The 20258-nt window shown below is 37.3% G+C and overlaps 1 protein-coding gene across 1 annotated transcript; it reads right to left on the minus strand.

Annotated features, from left to right (window-relative positions):
• Nucleotides 1–1507: 1507 nt before the first annotated feature.
• On the minus strand, nucleotides 1508–19884 carry LOC107508807 (rho GTPase-activating protein 20-like). Its single transcript, XM_036221558.1, is given in 10 exon segments — nucleotides 1508–1640; nucleotides 1643–1978; nucleotides 1981–2228; nucleotides 2557–2841; nucleotides 3867–3981; nucleotides 5081–5267; nucleotides 7487–7596; nucleotides 9751–9912; nucleotides 11234–11412; nucleotides 18840–19884. Coding segments are annotated over 10 exon segments (1875 nt in total). The 5' UTR covers nucleotides 19003–19884; the 3' UTR covers nucleotides 1508–1550.
• Nucleotides 19885–20258: the final 374 nt, after the last annotated feature.

Consider the following 20258-nt stretch of genomic DNA (forward strand, 5'->3'; position numbering starts at 1 on the left):
ACCTAACACATGGTGGTAAAATTTGTCAGGATATATTATACAAACTCAAAGCTTTTTAGATCAAGCATCAGTCTAATATATTATAGATTAACAGAGTGTAATAAAATGGCATGTAATCTTTGTTCAAATCATACCATGTAATACTTTACAGCAATATTAACAAATTATTCACATTAAGTATTACAGGAGTATCTAAGGGAACACAGAAAGAAAGTAGGAATGGTTATTTCGGAACTTTAACATCTATTTTCTTCTGTGCTTCAAATTGGGTGGGCAAATTTTTCTTTTTCTTTCTTCTTTTTGGTGATTTTTGACTCATCAATATGGGGGGGGGGAAGGTTCAAATGTTATTTTGTCAAGTAGGGAAGAAATTTCTTTTAGAAGGACACTCAAAATCATAATAGCTTCAGTGCTGACAGTAACAGTGCTGGTACTGCAGTATAAGGGGAATCCCTGGCCTTTATTCAGTATACTGCAAAAGATGCATATGGACACTTAGGAATCTAAATACTGGAGTGGTTGGTTATAAGGTGAAGTCTACTTCATATTTGTGACTCAGATGGTTAATATCATGAAGGAGTTCTTTGGACTCAGAGTTCTAAAAGCTAGTTTTATGCTTAGGGCAAACACGGCCATGTACCCTAGAGGTAGGTAGCACCTATAGCTAATACTGAAAGGACTTAGATCTCACAGAAAACATTTTTTTCCCTCTCTAACAGACAAATGCAACCTTCAGAACAATAGGAAAAGAACTTGTGACAAAGTTTCCTGGTGGCTCAGAAAAATAATTTGGAATAAGCTAGTTTGTGGGCCTATGATAGCTTGTGATGGGAAAAAATGTTCGACCAAAGACATTTAAACATGATAAGAATCCAACGTCTACAAGAACAGAAGCTGAGCTAATCATGAACATAAAGACAGGAATTAAAATGACTCCTTTGTATAAAATACCTGGGATTGGTAGCACAAAGATAATCATCGCTAGTAGGAAGATAAAAGAATTCTCTTTATAAAGACCATTTGGCAAAAAGTTTAGACTGAAACTGGTTCTTTTTCTCTGGAATGAGATTTTCTAAAGCTGCTTTTTTTTTTCTTTCCAGAACTAGGTTTATATGATTCACTATAACAGTAAAAAGAGAGAACAACTCTTTAGTCATTGTTTTCAATGACTAAAACGTGAACATGGGAGTTTAACGCCTAACTCCCTTTACTGCTGTTATAGCGGATCATATAAATCTAATCCCAAAAGCAAAAAGCAGCTTTGAAAAAAGTCCAGCCCAGAAGAAAAGAGCCAGTTTTAGTCTAAACTTTTTACCAAATGGTCTCCATAAAGAGAGTTCTTTTGTCATCCTAAGTATTAGCAATGATTATGCTACCCATCCCAGGTATTTTATACAACGGGGTCATAATAATTCCTGTTGTTATGTCCATGATTAGCTCAGTTTTTGTTCTTGTAGACTTTGGATTCTTATTGTGGTTAAATGTCTTTGGTTGAACATTTTTTCCCAACATCACCAATGACCGTAGGCCCTGAGTCTGAGCTAGATACATTATTCAGATAAAGGGCAGGCTGAGGATTTCACACAAAGCATAGTGTTAGAAGAGCAGTGCCTACTACTCTCTCCTTCTTCATGTGACTGCATACAAAAAGGTTCAAGCTGTCTTCCACCAGGTTGAGTGCAGAGCTAAAGCATTTCTCTGAGTCCTGGCTGGGATAAGAGCTGCAGCACTTGGCTGCTTGCACAGCTTCAATTTCTTCAGCATTCCTCACGGGCATATCTTCCTGTTTCTCTTGCAGTGATCTGGCTTCTGGAACACCAGAAGCATGTGAAGGCGGTGCTGTGCATTTTTTGAGAGAACCTCTTTTCTTTTCCTCTGGTCCATATGCCTTTGGTTTCTTTCTGAGGGACCAGTTTTTCAGACTGGCCATGCCATTTCTCAACCATGTGATGGGGTGAAGAGTTACAGAGTGTGAGGAACTCTCTTCTTTGTATGTCCCAAAAGACTGCTGGCCTGCCTAGATGAGGGAGCAGGCATTCTAGAAATGAGGTTGGAACTGCAAAGGTCAGAAGAAAGCTCTTCCTGAAAAGCACAATTGACTGGTGAGGAAGTTTCAGCGAGTGTCAACACGAGGTATTCAGACATCTGCAGTAAAGCGCTGTCTTGAAAGTTCACTGATGAGCCAGATGGGGAAGTGCCTGGGTAGGACAAACTGGTAGAGCTTAGTGCTTCGGCAAGTGTTTAAGCTTGAGGGTGAAAACTTCTCGGTGTTTTGGTTTACGGCACTACTCTTGCCCACCTTGGTGCCCATGACCAAACTCTGATTAATGAGCTTTTGTCCCTCCATTTGCAAAGACTTCTGTGGCTTGAAATAATCATCTTCTCCGTCCAAGTGACCAGCTTCATAGCTGGTTTTCTGTTGTTTCTTTGAATAAATCTCTGTGAGATGGCTCAGTTTGCATTGCTGGTCATGACTGCTGGGCTTTGAGCAGTGCTGCTGTCTCCTTGAACTTTTGAGTGCACCTGTTGTTTGTTCTGGTCAGTATCCAGATATACTCGAATCAAAGGGCACATTTTGGGGATGATCATGTGAGGACACATGACTGTAAGATGCCTCAGAAATGGCCAATGGCTTGGATTTAGGAAAAAGTTTCACATGATTTCCTTCATTATTAGATGTGTTTTTCTTCTTAACTTGTTTACTAGTGGCAATTTTTAGGATATCAGTGCTCCCCTTACCAATTTTTTTAAGCACCTCATTACATGGAGCATCAATATCCTCATTCAGCTCATTGTCTAAGTTGTCATAGGAGGAATCATTCATTTGGATGCAGGGGATATCTGTCAATAAATCAAACCACGATTAACATTGCTTACCAATATATACTGCCTTGAAAAAAGAACTTATGATGCTTAGTTTAATTCTCTTTTGATGTGACTTGTTCAAATTCCTACTCTCAAGAAAAAAAGGATCCTTCACAATCTTCTCAACTGTTCGGTTAGAATATAAAATAAAATGGTATATTGTGGTATATTGGATTCTCTCAGTTCAGAAGAAATCGGCTTTCCTTAATTAAGATTTCCACAAAGTAATGAGTCACGTCATAACTTCAAAAAATGGCAAGAAACATATAAAGGAATCAGTGCCAGGTATACCTAGGTTCTGAATAAGGCTGTCTTCTAACATGGATATACATAATTAACTCTAGTCTCAGGGAAACCATTTACTAATTTCATCAATTTCTCTTTGACGAAGTTCTTTAATATCCATTACTTACTTAAGCCTTAAAAGAACCTTTAAAGTTAGACATTATGGTTATCCATGTTTCATAGATGCAGAATGGATGTTCAGTGGCACAAAATAATTGGCCAAAGGTAATATCTAGTAATTGATGGTATAGGGATTCATATTCTGGAAGGTTAAATGTCTTCAAGGCTCCCCCACCTCTGGCATGATGCTAATTGTTTTTAAACTATTTCAACGTGCCCTAGAATTCTGAGATGTCTCTGAGACCACTAAGAGGAAGGAGAGAAAAACAAAGACCAGGCCTGCCTCTGGGTCTTCTATTCCAGTTTCAACTACAGTCATTCTACATGTATGTTAGCATTCTTTGTAAAGTTTTATTTAAAAAAAATGTTAAAACCATCATACCATATCATGCTGTCATTAACAAGTTCTTGCCTTACGCCTTTCGTAACCCCACCAGTGTGAACATTAGCAGGCCTTCTCAGGAAGGAGCCCTGGACTCACTGACTCAGCTCAGAGGTTCCCTTCATCTGAGCTTCTGGGCTCTGGGACCACCACCGTCCCAGCACCTTCACAGACGTGTGTCTCTCACAAAAAACAACCCAATTACTCACAATACCTGAGGCATTCTCTTTGGTCTCACAGTTCACTGAAACCTCTCCGGAGAGGGAAGTGATTTCTTCTCCAAATGTCCCACAGCAATTTTCAATCATAAATTGAATAAGCTGAGAAACCTGTACAAAGAAGGACAAAAATGAAGTGCTACTTTTCATATGCATATCAATATGTCACATTTCATATGTGAATCCAGATTTTAACTAAAAAGTGCAAAAGAATCCCAAGAAAATTTCATATCTGCTTTAAAATATACAAAACAGTTACCTCTAAAAACAATGATACTGTCAAGAGTAATTTGAGTATAGAGATTAATTTTCACCAGTGGACTAAAGTTATTATTTGTTTCCTTGGCCTATATGCTAACATGATATACCAATGGCTCTGTTTCAAAATTAGGGTCATTGTAAATATTCTCTAGAAGGTGTTTGGGGTGAAGAAATATACTTTTTAACTAAAATCTATGAAGCATCATTAGATAAAGACTTATGAAATGCATTTTTTTATATAAAAGGCAGTTGCCATAAGCTTGGGAAGAGGGCATCCGCTGTGGGTTTATTGTAAAGGAGAGAGACAGTGGGAGAGAAAACTTGCATTTTACTTGAGTGGTCTCTATCTATGCATTTCTTTCCTTTAGGCTCCCTAACTGGAAGTGCTTGGGGTATAGGTAAGATTTTACTAGGGAGCTTTGTGCCAATAGCTGAGGCAAAGGAGCAGGCAGAATGATGGGCGCAAAGGGAGCTAATAGCTCTAAACCCTATATTATGTGCCAGGCACTACATAAGTGTGACTTCAAGTAACCACTGTATGAGCTCCGTATTATCACTACCTCCATTGTTTAGATGAGGACACTTTGCATCGCTGTAACGAATTTTGCCCAAGATTGTACATCTGGCAAGTGGTGGTGCTGAGAATTGATCATTGACTTGTCTGACTCCAAAGTCTTTATTTCTTTGTTTAAACCATGCTTTCTTACGACTCTATGGTTTCAGTCAGTCAGTGTTTTGCCTTTTTAAAAGGAAAAAAGAAGTAACCCAATTGCTAGTACTTTCAGCTTAAGAAAGCTATTTTCTATAGTCTACCAGGATAGCATAAAATACTTATCAAACTCAACTTTATAAGTTACTTAAGAAAATGTATTTCAGAATTAATATCCAGAGTTTAGGTTCAAAACAGGGTTGCAGTCTCCCGGGGCATAAAAATAAAAAACTTCATTACCTTTTTGGTAAATTCACTCTCTAATTCTGGGCCGGATGAAGTAGGAGGCCAAAGAAGGCTTGGAGCGATACACACTGCTAAATTAAAAGCAGTCATCTGATTGTATGCGGACTGTTGCTCAATGTTGTATAATACTCCAGAAAGTTACCTTAGAACAACATTGGCTCTCAGGAGCTGGTCTAATAACCTAAAGACAGAAAAATGTGCTCTTTAAGCCAGTTGTTTAATAAAACATGTATAAGTAGGCAACCTTCACTTTGGTTCTCCATGCAAACCAGGAACACAGTCTAGATATGCAAGCATTTCAGTTAACATGGCACCATGCAAAGTGAGGACTGCCTGCATAGAAAGAGAGAAAATAAATGGAAGGATTTCGTATATTTTGTATTGTTTTCACTACCCAATGAAAATGTAAAGGAATGCAGAAAAATGGCCCATCAAAATGCCACCTGAAGTATTTATTTGAAACTAGTATAATGTGTTTTCACTTAGACAAATCCTATAACATTTCAGAATATTCTCAACCCAAACCACAGAGAGCTTTCTGATCAAATTAAACAATTATTAAACTTAAAGTGCTCCTTTATTTCTAAGCAGCAACACAGGAATTCTGCTTCTTGGTGGGAACCCAAACTTCAACTACTAAGACTTCCAGTTCAATTCTGAGAGCTTGTGCTCTGCTCCACCAGCTTCCAAGGTCCATTTTGTCCCAAATCTTGGATTCACTTGTATCACTTTCACATATAATCAAGCTTATCACAGCAGATTTCCAACTGTTCCTGTTTATAATCGATGAGATTTTAAAAGTATCATTCACTAAAAATGATTATTACTATTATCTAGAAAACATATACATATGTTGATCTTAAATGTTGGTTTTTTCAACAAGAATCTGCAACCTAGAGGAGTAAATCAAGTAATCTGATTCCCGTAGCAGAGAGGTATTTCTTCAGTATAATGAATGGACAATGAATACAGTTTCGTAGGGACAAATTATGAAAGTAATGAAATAGACTCAGAGATCACTGAGTGTATTTGATGAAAAGTAAGGCAGTGTCTATCTAGCACCCTCTTTTGGTTTATCTGATTTATGGAGGCTTTAAGCCTTGAGATAATTTTACAACTCTAAGTTGTAGATAACTGATAGCAGTGTACCTAACCCTTGTTCATAGAACTGAAAGTTTTGTCTGGTGGAGAAACACATGATTTATTTGTGCCCTCCCCCCACTCCCAATGCCCCAGTAGAGAAAGCCAAGTTTGCAGCTATTTGTAAATTCATTTCAGCATTTCTGATTCAACTGCTTACGTTGCCTTTGAAATCTCCTTTGAACTGCTTGTAACATCTTATTAGCTTTCATTAATTAATGATTTAAATAAAATATTTAAAATGTGTTCATTTTATATTTGTATGAGTCATAATTTTACTTTTTTTTAAAAAAAGAAATCATACTTTAACAATAAGTTCTAAAGTTTTGGACAATGAGCATCAAGTATAGAATCTTATGTTCACTATCTCCAAGTGGTTTCCACCAAAACATAGTGGAAGCAGAGACAGTATTTTGTTACATGACTTTGATTTCTGCTATCCCCAACACTTGTATTGCATTCTTCTATATATAAAATATATCTATCAATTGCAGTGCATGAATAATCATTCATATTTGAAAGTTGCACAAGAAGAAACTTGTGCTAAACAAGCATACAGAAAAAATGATACTGGGATTCTTGGGTTTTCAAAGATCTGGAAGCATTGCTTTTCATTAACGAAAACTTATTCTCTCCTCTCCTATAATGCAGGACATAGAGTTGGTTGAGTTCTCCCAGCAACTTCCCTTTCCATGAGTACAGACAATGCATTCTTTGTGATCAGATTGAATTTTGCAACTTCCTTTTACCTTGACACTTTTTCAGAGTTAACTGCCTCTCTGCAGTGCTCCCACAACATTCTCCTTCACATATCTCTTTTATAACATTGATTACACTGCACTGTAATTGTAATATTTGCTTTGTCTGTGTACTCTACCAGACTGCTGGTTCCTTGAGGGAGGAAATTTTCTCTGTGTGAATTCAGCTGGTGAATGAGATATGTAAGGAGTTGTCTGGTTAGTTAACTATTTACCAAAATTAAGATCATAAATCGTCATTTGGGTTTACAGCATTAGCTGTCATTTTAATGGGTTTCAGCTCCTCTCAGATTTAGACATACAGAAGGTATACATGATGGTCAAGTAGTCCATGTTAACAGGGAGAAATCAATAACAACAATGAGAGTAGCTTGCATAAATCCATGTTAAACTGGTCCCCATGGATGTGATTTTGATAGTCATCAGTCCTTTAATAGACAAGCTTATCAAATTTAACCTTTTTAAAAGTATTTTTGAGACATGACCAAATTAGAATAATTACCTTTGAATTGTATTTATTTTCTCTTCATCATTTCCTTGATCCATTACACAGATCCAACGATCATAGAGATCTGATGAGAAAACACTTCCTGGAATATTTCGTAGGAAATCCTTACAGAGAGGGAAAAATACAAATTTTAAAGCATTATTCTCATGCTAAATATGTACTGGAGAAATTAAATGAAAACAAATGAGTTGAAATGTGTTGAAAACTTCATTTAAGTCTTTGCTTCTTTGGAACACAAAGATCTCTATACCACCTCTCCACTGATGTGCATACGTCAAAATACATTTTGATTTTTTTCTAACAAAAACCAGAGAAACAATTGGAGTCTGGACTATAGTGGGAAAGATAGAGGATGACTCTTTTGGACTGAAACCTCCTGTCTGTGTACATTTTAGCAAACTGCCAATGAGACAGGGCGTAGCAAATCATCCTAAATTCTTTTTTCCTCCTCTTGATCACTAGTTCAAAGAAATTCACAAACTTATTTGTGAAGTTCATAATGTTGTGATCAGTTATCCAATATGTAGTCTATATATATTCACTCATATGTACCAGGCATCGCTTGAGGTTCTAGGGTCAGAGCAGTGAATAAAACAAAGTCCTTGTTATTTTCAAATTTTATATTCTAATTGTATTGGTAAACAATTCCATCTAGAGATACTTAGGGTTCCTCCCTGTATTCCCCATAGACGGGTTCTTACATATTTGGGGGAAGAAAGCCTTTTAGGCAATGGCTGGGCTCTGGGGACCTGGGGAAGCGCCCCTATGCCTGATGTACACTATAATACGTCCCCAGCACAGCATCCTTTCTGGTCTCCCTGACCCTATTTTGCTGAGATCACTGGTGGGGCCCATGTAGTGGAAGCAGAATGTGACACAAGTAATATATGGCCAAGGGTGTCTGTTGTTTGACCTTTGTTTATAAAAACTTTTAAAATAAACTTAATTTGGTTCTTGTCTTTGGTCATTTCTGTTTGGTCATCTCTGTTGCATTTGGCATGGGATTAACAAGGCTAAGCTTGCAAAGTCTGATCTCCACCTCAGTTAACTTTAGGCAGATTTAAAAAAAAAAAAAAGAAAATGTTATCTCATATGTATATTCCTGATATATATCTGGCAAAGCTCATCATAGATATCTTTATTATATTCCAGGATTGAACAGTAATCACAAACCCTGTGCAAAATAGATTAGATGACCCTAAACTCCAGCTCTTCAGCTCTTTTTAGAGATACTTTATTGCAAAAACCCACAGCCCGGGTTGTTGAAGAGTGGACATGGTACATTTACCAAGAAACACCAATTGCGCACAAAGTCATGAAGTAAGGTTCCATAATCAGCTGACCACTCAGCAGGAGTAGGGCTATGTGAGAGTCTTCTTCACCATGTTTCCCTTCATTTTATGCTCTAGGCCCTGGGATGTAGGCCCTGGCAAGGTGCATTCCCAACTGTGGGAACCCTGAAGCAGGTCTGCAGAAGCTGGTTGGGGTCAAAAGCTCTGCTAAAAGCTGGTTTTGACTCTACGTTTTCCAAAAATAGGAGGCATTTTCAAGAATGTAGGGAGGAAAACATTTTAGAAGAGCTGCAACCCAACTTTGGATGTGATTTAAGGAACTGTGAGCTGAAGGGTAAGAACCATGAAGAATGTCAAATGTGGAAAGAGTTTTATAAAAGAAGACCCAGACACCAGAGTCACTCCTACTCCACTTTCACTTTAAAAGGCATCACCGGACAGGGGTGGCGTGAGGACTGTATAAATGAATGAAATTTTCAGTGGTCTCAGTGAGCAATTTTTTGCTTCTGTTTTGAGGCAAATGTTTATTACAGTAAACTTCTTCAAAGTTTAATAAAATTCTTTTTGAAAATGTTGCCTTTATTAGGAAGGCAGTGAAATTATGAGGAAATAAGCATAATCAGGATGTTTGTTTTGGTAAACATATTTATGTGTTTTGGTTTTGGTAAACATGATTTATGTGTTTTGGTTTTGTTTAATTTAACTTTTTTTTTTTTTGCGTGGAGTGGTAGAAATGAAGATGAGAGTGGTGTGGGAGGAGAAAATCTAAAAATTATGTCTTGCACACACTTATCATTGGTGTAGCTTATAAAGGCCAATGTTGGATTCGTGCAGTGCTTTTAACACTCCTTAGATTCTAACTCTATCGTGGTTCCTTGCAGATGGGAATACTGTCATAATGAAAGAAACCAGCTGTCTTTCTCCAGAGCTATACCATGCAGTGGATGAAGGGAGAACTTTTCCTACCTTTAAGACAGATGCTATCACAAAGACAGATTCGCAGTCTAGGTGTACTTCAGATCCAGAATTCAGTTTCTCTTTCAGCTCTCTGCAAGATTTCACATTGGCTGATAGTCTGAAAATGCCTTTGGTGAGGGGTCCTTTTTGGCTAAGAAAGCAAAGCATATCCTATGGGAAAGCAAAGAAAAAATTGGCACACATAAGCCATCTCTCGGTTGCCAGAGGCTGGGGTGTGCTAGGGGAAAAGTACCGAAGGACTGGGGATGGAGGGACTGCTAGGAGGATTAAGGTCCATTTGTTTTTGGTATTTCTAAATCTCTTCTCTCCTAATTGTTCAACATCTAAAACATTTTACTTTAAACACTTGCTTTAATGGCATTGTCTTATTTCAATGAACCAACAACTACTTAAAAATCCAATTTCTCTGACTGCTTCAAGGTTTCTGTTAACTGATCTCCTACCTCTCTACTCTTTTCCCATTATTTTCTCATGAAAACATTTTTCCCAAAATATGGAAATGTTGTTAATCTCATTCTCCACTTGCTTATCTTTATTTTTATGCATCTTCATACTTCATTCTACTCTCTGTATTTATTTCCATCTTTCAAAATCAGGCTAAAAAATCTCCAGGAAGCTGTCTGCAATTCCCTTCCATTCCATTCTGATCAATCTTTCATTTTGCTTTCTTTCCACCTGTATGTTCTCTGTCTTCAGTGTAAGAAAAGAATGGGGGTTGGAGACAAGCAACGCATAAAATTTGAACATTGGTTATAGCACATAATTATTGTGTGATCTTGTGTAATCTTGAGGCTTTAAAAAAATTTGTGAAGTAGGGATGAATGATGGTGATGATGATGATGATAACTATCCTCTATATTTGCTGTGAAAGATAAGCAATAAAGTGGCTAGGCTAGTGTCTGGGACTTACAGACCCAAATATACCATAACATGCCATACATCTAGTATAGTACTAGGAGAATAGTGGATACTCAAAAAATATTGCTTAACAGTGATCATTTAATATGTCAATTGGAGACAAGACAAACTCAATGTCTATAATCTGATCCATTCTATGCAAGAAAAATAACTAAATGCCAGAGGATTTATCTTTATGTGTAAACCCTTGATATACAAATAAAACACATAGAAGATTTTTAAAAAGCATAAGACTGAGGAGTCTCTGCTGCTAAGGTAATTAAGGAGACTTTCAGAACAATGCAGAGTTCAAGGAAGGAAGTGAGAAAATGTGAAGGATAACATGACTCCTCTCGTCTACCAAGCGAATTTCAAATGATCTGCACAGGCTTATGCGGCTCTTTTCTGAAACCAGGAGACTAAATAACCTCCTCTTCTCATGTCTTCCTTATGATTCTGCAATAGTTTAATCAGATAGTTGTTCTTTAAAGTAATAATAATAAAGGTTCTCAGCAAAAGTCATGTGTGTCTGTATTTCCATTTGGGGATAATCCTCCTTTCCCATTGGTGTTACCAAAAGGGGTTTGGGCAGACTGTCGTTCTCACAAAGGCTTGACAGAGACACTCCAAAGATCTGTCCTGGCACAGGAGATGTTGGTGACACAGGCGAGTTATCCTGGTGAGTGCAACAGCACCGCCAAATGGCCCAGTTTGTGATAGATCTTCTCTTTTTAGATGTCTTCTGACCCGAATCTAAGAAGGAAGTGAGATGAGAATAACTAGTTTAATTCACTTCACCTTATTTCTAGTAACCATTTTATAGTAAATTCATTATTATGGCTCACAGAGAAAAAGTGCTTATAGATATTCTTTGCTATTGTTAGCTCAATCTAAGAAGTTTCATCCTAACGTTTCATAAATTAAGAAAGAATCAAATGTTTGGGTTATACTCCTATCCAGTATGGAACATCACTTGTCTGTTTGGCACTGAATTTTCAAAGGTGAATGAAAGTCTCCCTTACTATACTTACTACAACCTAAAGCAAGAAATGCTTCATACCAATATATACATTGTTACATTCGAAAGATGAGACTAGGCACACAGGAAAACTAAAGAGTTAATTAGACCACAGTTAATTACTAAGACAAAGAAAGAAGGAGGAGGAGGTAGGAAGAGTGCTACCTCTATTAAGATGTTCTCCTGAAACAGAGAATGCTTTATTATCTGATATCCCATTCTACTGCTGAGGACAGAGACAGGAAACTAATGTTCTACATTTCCCCTCTTTCTTTCCAGCTACAAAGACTTTCATGCACCTTTTCAGTTCTCGACTTAAAAATGCATGTTTAAGGCAGCATGCATGGATGCAAACACAAGTGCGACTTGTCCTTGCCATGGTGAAGTTTATAATCTAATGGGGGAGGAAGACTGGCTGTGGTGGGCAGAAGGAATTACATTAATCAATAAAATGTCATAAGGGAGAAACAAAGTGCCAAAGGCATTCAGAACAACAATAAAGCACATCTACCCATTAAAAGGAAAGGTGCGATCCTGGAGAAGTTTACATTTAATTTAGATTTCAAACGAAGAAGACTTCAACAGAGCATCCAGCGCCGTGTCTTGTGTTTATTTATTGAGTAAGCACTCAATAAATCAGTCTTGAACAATAGTTGAAATAAGGAGAGATTTAGATGGAAAAAAGACAAAAAGACAACATGAATAAAATAGGCAGAAGGGAAAGAGGTCAACAGGGAATCATGATTTTGTGATATCGTGGTGCTAAAACATTTTCGATGTCATCTGTCTCTAATTTTAGCATGAAATGTGCTGAAATTCATCGATGTGCACAGGATTTGATCTTTAAAAAAGACAGGTCCTTAAGGTTCCATTTGGACCTCTTTGCCACCCTCCCTAACCCCAAAACATAGACAAATGACAACTATGAAATCTGTACAAAATAATTTTTTAAAAAGCATGCCTGCAGGGATTAGGGAAAGGCCAAAAGAAGGTAAATACTCGAGGTAAAATTCTGGCACTCGACATATGGAAATGATGTGGCACTAGTAGATTTCCTATTCTTACAGCTTTTAGCTTGAGGACAGGCCCAGGGTGGTAGGGTGATTAAACTTTGGAGACAAATTTGCACTCTTACTAATTCTCGAAGAATTAGAGAATGGAGATGGAGGTAACCACAGCAGCTGCAAAGTGAGGAGGGAAAATCCTTGAGAAAAGTACAGTAAGAGCCCCAAATACTGTGTATAAATTCTACCCTGATCTCAACAGACTCATGAAACATGCATACCTGGGGCAGATGCAAAACAGCTAGCAGTTAAGGCCAACAGAACTGAGATCTGAGGAGCCTTAAACTGTCAGGTGGCACCCACATAGGGATTGATTACATTGTCCCCAGGGCAAATGCCTGAGAATTAGTCATTAAACTCTGGCTGCGGGGGCCCTGCCATCCAACTAAGCTCCCAGAGATGATGCTTAGCTACTCAACATTCCCTAACAAAGGAACATGAAGGACATTGTGTTTTCAGGGAGAACACGATTGACAAGGTCAAATGCTAATTTCGAAGAAATGTTTTGTACTGTTCATCTATAGTGGACATTAGCATTTCAGTTCCTCAGAATAACCAAATTAAACCAAATACTACACAAGCCAAGTTGTGAGGGGATAAACAAATAAGCATAATAATTCTGAATGGCCTCAGAGGCATCATCTACTTTTGGCTTCCTAAGGAAATAGTAGGGCCTTGTCCATGTACACACACCCAGGTGTGAAGGTCTTTGGCTCTGGAGTCAGATCAGTTAGACTCCTGGCTCAGACACTTATTTGGGGAAATCACTTAATCTCTTTGCTCAACTTTGAAATGGGAATGATATTATCTACCTCTCAAAGTCTTATTTAGAGAGTTAAGTATGATAATGCATAAAAAGTACTGCTTCGCTCAGGGCATGAGTTACAGTGATCTTGATTGAAGCTGTTAAGATACCAACCTCCTCCCCACATCACTCTCTATTGGGTATAATAGACTTCTGGAAGTGGGCAGACCAGGAGGAACACCAGACTCTGTTGGACCAGAGCACAGTCTTCTTGCCCTGACGTTCACAAACGATACCCTTCTGAAAAAACAGAAAAGGAAACTAAACCATTTCTAAGTCCAGGAAGGGGCTCCAGTGTGCCTCGCGATGTCTGTGTGAATGTTTTCATCTGTATGTTTATCTATCTTGAGCTCTTGTACTCAATCTAGTTTCCTCATAGTTAGCCTGATTTAATTATTTTTAAAACTATTAGATTTACTTGATTTTTTTTTTTTTTTTTTTTTTAGCTTTCACACACTCCCTATGCTGAGGCAGAAATTTGAAAAACAAATTGGGTATGACTATGTTCACCTAAGATTATTTTGGATATCTAGTTTCCTTAAGCTAAATAGAGAAAGCCTCCTTCAGACATGAAGATTTAAAGTTAAGTCTTTTTTCTAGTGGTGGCTTATTTTATGAAATGGGGCACAGAGGACGGGAAAGAATGTGACAGAAGTATAGAGTTTAAAAGCACATTATGGTACCATACAGATGGTATATTATAGAATTGTACACTTGAAATGTATGTAATTTTATTAACCAATGTAACTTCAATAAAATTAAAATAAATGCACATTAAAATTTGATAATCGTGTGGTCATATTTTGTCTCTCATGATGAAGCTATGAGAGCACTAAAAACAACCTTCCACAGTGACATGTTGTCTTCTAATTCAAAATAATCAAGAGTGGAACAGAAGCAGTGGGGATGTTGATAGTATGACAAACAGTAACTATGTAAAACAGTTTACATTTCATGAAGTGAGTCAGTGCTAACATGGCCACAGTCATGGCAGTGAGGTCTAGCGACAAGAGTGGGGATTTTAGGACAGAAGATCTCGTTCAGGTTTCAGCTCTCCTATTCCATCCTTTGTGATTCTGGACACAGTCTGAGGGTGCTCATTTGTAAGATGGGATATTAGTTAATGTTGCCTCACATGGTTGTTTGGAACCTTAAGAGCAAGTATTTTAAAAACTGAAATTCTGTGTAGACATTATTCGCTAATATTATAAAGAGCATCATCAACCAGCGGCCAATAACTTCATGTTTAGAATCTCTAGACTCTACAGTCCTTCAGTCTTTCTATGTTCTGTCTGGCTTTTCCACCTCTAATGAAAACACTACAGAGATGTAACAGGAAAGGCATGTAACATGTCAAATGAGACGGTTCTGTTACTTGAGTGAAGTGGTGATATAAAGTTTTTTAGAAAACTGAGACCTTAGCTAAAATGTTTTTGATTAAATGTGCATTTCTATCATCTAAATCAGAGGGCAGCAAACTATGCTTTGTAGGCAAAATTTGGCTTGCTACTTTTCTTGGATAGCATGTAAGATAAGAATGGTTTGTTATTTTATTTATTTTTTTTAACCAGTTTTAAAAGGCTGGAAAAAAATCAAAAGAAGAAAGCCATCCGTAATAGCTTTATCATGTCACTGTCACACTCATTTGTTTATGTATTGTCATGGCTGCTTCTGCTTCACACGCAATGGTAGAGCTGAGTAGATTTGATAGAGATGACAGGAGGTGCTCTCATTACTGTGCACTGCTGCTCCGTGTGATAAACTGCAGTGCTTTGAGTGCCATATCACTCGGAGACTGCAACGTTTAGTATTTTCATTACATATCATGTCTAAACAAGAAAGGAAGATAAAAGTGGACTTCTAATGTTGAGCTTTCAAGGCATGGTAAAGTATGGATGACCTTGTTATTGAATTAAATGACAAAGGCTTTTGCTAATTGTGCAATGACATAAGAGCTGTGGAAAAAAAAGAATAGAACACGTGTCATCTTGCCAGACTAAGCACTCATCCCTATGTTCCTAACTCACAGGAAAGCAATATTCAGAAAAATTTAGAATATTTAAAGCAAAACATCTCAGCACTACAGAATTTCTTCATAAAAATTTAAAAAATAAATGAAAACAAGGCTGGAAAAACATATAAGTTTCTAAGCGGCTCATTTGTTAGCCATGGGAAGAAAATCATTCGCCAGTGCTGAGTTAATTAAATCCCATGTGCTTGCAGTAGGTGAAGAAATTTGTACAGAGACACTGGATTTAAGACTGTCAGCCTTATGGTGAGAACAGCTGCTTGAACAGTTGAGGACATTAGAAGTAAGACCTATAGTAGACTAAAAACCAAAGCAAATCATCTCTAGTGACTTTGGTTCTTGATTAGCCAATAGATGTTACCAATATTGCTTGGTTGTTTATTCTGAAAGTCGATGCTTTGTTTTCAGTGACTGAAGAATTAGCCTTCAATAGTAGGCATAGAACAGCCACAGGTAAGAGTAGTTTCAAAGACGTTGATAAAACTATAGTTTGGTACAATGTGAAGTGGAATGGGCTAAAACAAGTTATATATGATGGTGGTAAATGTGTGGAGCAGAAAAAAAGTATAATTGGTATCAAAGTATAAATTCACAGAGCTTGTGAAAATGTAAAGTGTTTAATGCCTACAGTTATTTATTGTATTATTCATCAGTGGTACTGCATGGAAATTATTTGAATCTACCAGGTGATACTGGATCAGTAGTATCAACAATGAATTTCATTCATCTTTGTGGAGTTAACTGTTGCCAGTTCTGTGAATTTCTTTTAGAAACAGAAGCTGAATAGCTCAGCAGTGGTCAAGTTTTATAGTGATATATGAAATTTAAGCTGAGAATGAAAGTTTTATGAAGAATTGCCCTAAACCACAGTTACCGAATAGTGAATGGATTTACGGATTAGTTTTTGCTGACAATTTATGATGTTTTTTTAATGAATTCACCCTAAATAGCAAAGAAAAACAGTGCTTATATATAATTGTTTTTTTTTCATATTGAAAACAACTAACATTTGATCACAAGTAATGCCAAGAGGCTCTATATGCTTCTTGTGCTGTCAAGAGTTAAAGCAAGAAGCAAGATCTCTAATCCCATACAAACTGTAGCAGAAATATTTTCTGAGCCTGAACTACAGTTCCAGAAGTATTTTACTGACCTCAGTGCAAGTGCAAAAAAGATTTCCGTATATAAAAACCTATTTAACCGTACAGTTGACGAGCTTCTACCTAACCTTCAATGGAAGTGATTTATCTGCAACAAAATGACATGTTTCATGGCAAATATCAAAAGAAGAACCTAACAAAATTCTACAAGTGCCTTACAAGAGAGAAATATGCTCAATTTAAATCACATACTTGTAGAATGATATCAGTATTTGGCCATACCGAATGTGTGAAAAGATATTTTCACAGATGTACTACATAAAATCTCATTACAGATCAAATCACTTGCAATCAATTGTGATGACTGGAACAGTAACTTTGAACCCCAATTAAGGAAAATGTTATTCCTTCCAAAGAAGTCAACTTTCCTCAATAGTAGACTTGTAAGACAGAAAATTGTACTCAGTTATTATTAGATATTGAATATCATCAATAAAGAATGTGTGGAAATTTGCTCTTTCTCTTGTTATATAAATACCTAAATAATGTCCTTGATTTTATCTCTTAGCCTGCAAATTTTGCTGTCTGGCTCTATGTGGGAAAAGTTTGCTGATCCCTAGTCTAAATGAATGTTCTCCAAAGCAGTTGTTCATCAAAATCTTCTGTATTAAACAAAAAAGTGCAGAACTAGTTCACCTGTCATTTTTCAGTAGCACAGGTGATTCTGATGCCCAGAAAGGTAGGCATCATTGGTCTCTAGTTACTTCATCCCTGATCTCATTTACCACGAATTATCTATAGCTGCGAACACTAGTATCCTAACTTACAGTAGGGAGAAACAGAACTTATTAGTAGAAAATGCATACAATTAAATTAAGCAAGTCATTGGCAAAACTAGGTAAAATTCTTGGGATTCTTGATCCCTGCTTATTTCGTCAAATTACTCAAAATAAAATTCACAAGAGACCAGGAGAAACAGTTTTGAAAAGCATGCATAGAAAGCTAGAAGAGTAAAATACTAGCCTCCTAGGCTTCGTTATAAAGGCAATGTTCCCTTTGTATCTTTAATCAGAGTAACAACAGACATATTAATAAATTCATTTATTCAAAAATACTTATTGAGTTCTTTATGTATATCAGGCAGTGTTCCAGGTGCTGGGAATACAGCAGTGAACAATACACATTTTAATGGATGAATATGCGACATCTCCATCATATACTTCGAAATGGCCCAAAGATATGAGTGAACTGGCTGAGGGTCCAAAAACTCAGTTTACCATTGTAGGAGAGAAAACGATGAGTGTAAATATAAGGTAAGTTTTTACAACTGGTGTTGGCCAGATGACCGATGATTTCAATACTGGGTAAAGCTGGATGCGCACGTGTGGGGGTGCATGTATGAAAGGGCTGCCACTGTTCACTGGGTACCTCAGTTGGTTCAGAGTCACAAAGGCAGCTACAGAAATTGAGCACCAAGTTTTTAGTATCTCACGCACACTTGCTGGTATCCTTTTTCTTCTATTTCTTATACAATTTTAATTTCAGATTGAGGGCTTAATACTCAAAACTTGCATTAGGGTAAATGATGGTCCTCTTATGTTGAATATCACTTTTGTCATTCTTTAGCACAGGGTGGTTATGAGATGGCTATGTTAACAGGGAATTCAGATTCAATTAGTAGACTAAGAAGAGATTTCTGTGCAAATCATCTTAGTCTTCACATTCGTATCAGTACCAGGATCCAGGGAGGATATCACAGTCTCCTGACACCCACCCACAGACAGCCTCCTTTTAAAAATGTGACTATATAGAAGGTACACATAGTGCAATGTATTACAGTCTCAAGAAGGTATTGAAGCACCTGCAACATTGCCTGGTGCCTCCGACTGCAGTAGGCAGAAGGTTAAAGGGGAAAGAATAGTGAAGAAAGAAGGAACAGACTATACTGCTACTAGCTACTGATTATGAGTCAGTCACATCTGCTGCTGGTTTATAAAACTTTCTTCTAAAACTCCATCTTTCCTTTCGGAATGCTTAGCAAATTCCAATGAAAACATATGTCTCTGGCTGCAAGTCTGGGTCTTTGCCTTTGGATTAACTCTGTTTCCAGGAATGAAAACTTCTGCTAAAATAAGGGCTCTGTGAAGGAGGAGAAGCAACTCACCACTCAGTTGCTGGGTCTCAGTCAGGCGGCTGGGCTTCAGGATGAATTGGCACTGCATCTCTCGGGGAAGCTCTTCTATGAGGAAGGGCTCTTGGAGGCTGGAAGGGCTGCTGGAGTCCTTGGATAACTCTGCGAGAAGTGTCGTGTCTCGAAGATGGCTCATTTTAATTCCATAGGGATATTCATGCCCTACACAGAGGAAAATCTAGATGTAGACTTTAGGCTGACTGGTACTGTGAGCACATGTGCTACATACATACTGGAATGCATTGCAGTTTGCTCCTGGGACTTTTGTATAAAGAATCCTTTTGTTGACCGAATGATCACCGCACACACTCTTACAGTTGGAGACCACAGCATAATGCAGGTTTCCCTACCAGAGTAGTTTTAAGGAGGTGGGGGAAAGGGAGAAAAAAACTAATCGTTGAAGCATATCGTGTTTGGAATGTACAGATTATTCTGTGAGTAGTACGATGCTGAGGTTCCTATGTTTGCATCTAAGAAGATTTAAGGTATTCTGATTTTTCCTTTGACATATTAACTATATCTATAAATCTTCAGCAAATCCTTGTCTTCTCTCAGCTTCAATTCCACGATTTAAAATATTTACCTTACCCATCTCACAGTATTGTATGGATCAAATACGTAAATGTTAGTGGTTAATATTATTTAGATAAGGGTAAAGTACTATATATTCCAAGCATCACTCATTACTTATTCAACACAAGACGTCTGTCTGAAAAAAGACATTTTATTACTTTTTATTAGTTACATAATCAGTTACTCGAGAGCATCAGGACTAGTTTGTTTGAGTTTTGCTTCCCTCCCACTGCTGCCCTGATATTGGTGTTCATAGGCAATAATCCGAAGGAAGACTGCAGGGTATTAATAAGAAACAGAAACAAGATGCAAAAAGGAATCTGTAAACTAGAAAAACAAAACCTGGGGCATCTGACTGCAACATGAATTTCTGCTCTTTAAATAATGGCATATTTTAAATTCAACCTGCAAGTACCACTGTGCTGTAGATTTGTTTTTTGCTGACATTTTGACCTGTTTGCTTTATTTATTTTTAAATATATATATTTTTTATTTTTCATTTACAGTGAACATACAATATTATATTATTTCAGGTGTCTAGCATAGTGATTGGACATTTTTAGGACTTAGGAAGTGATCACCCTGAGTCTAGTACCCATCTGACACTATCCATAGTTATTATAATGTTGTTTACTGTATTCCCTATGCTGTACTTTACAGCCCAGTTAAGACTGTTTTCTTAAGTGGTAATTTGTACATCTTCATCCCTTCTACCTTTTCACCCACAGCCACCACCAACTCCTGTCTAACAACCATCAACACGTTCTCTGTATCTATGAGATTGTTTCTGTTTTGTTTGTTCATTTATTTTGTCTTTTA

The sequence above is a fragment of the Rousettus aegyptiacus genome, unplaced genomic scaffold (genome assembly GCF_014176215.1).
Source record: "Rousettus aegyptiacus isolate mRouAeg1 unplaced genomic scaffold, mRouAeg1.p scaffold_m13_p_5, whole genome shotgun sequence".
Classification (NCBI taxonomy): Eukaryota; Metazoa; Chordata; class Mammalia; order Chiroptera; family Pteropodidae; genus Rousettus; species Rousettus aegyptiacus.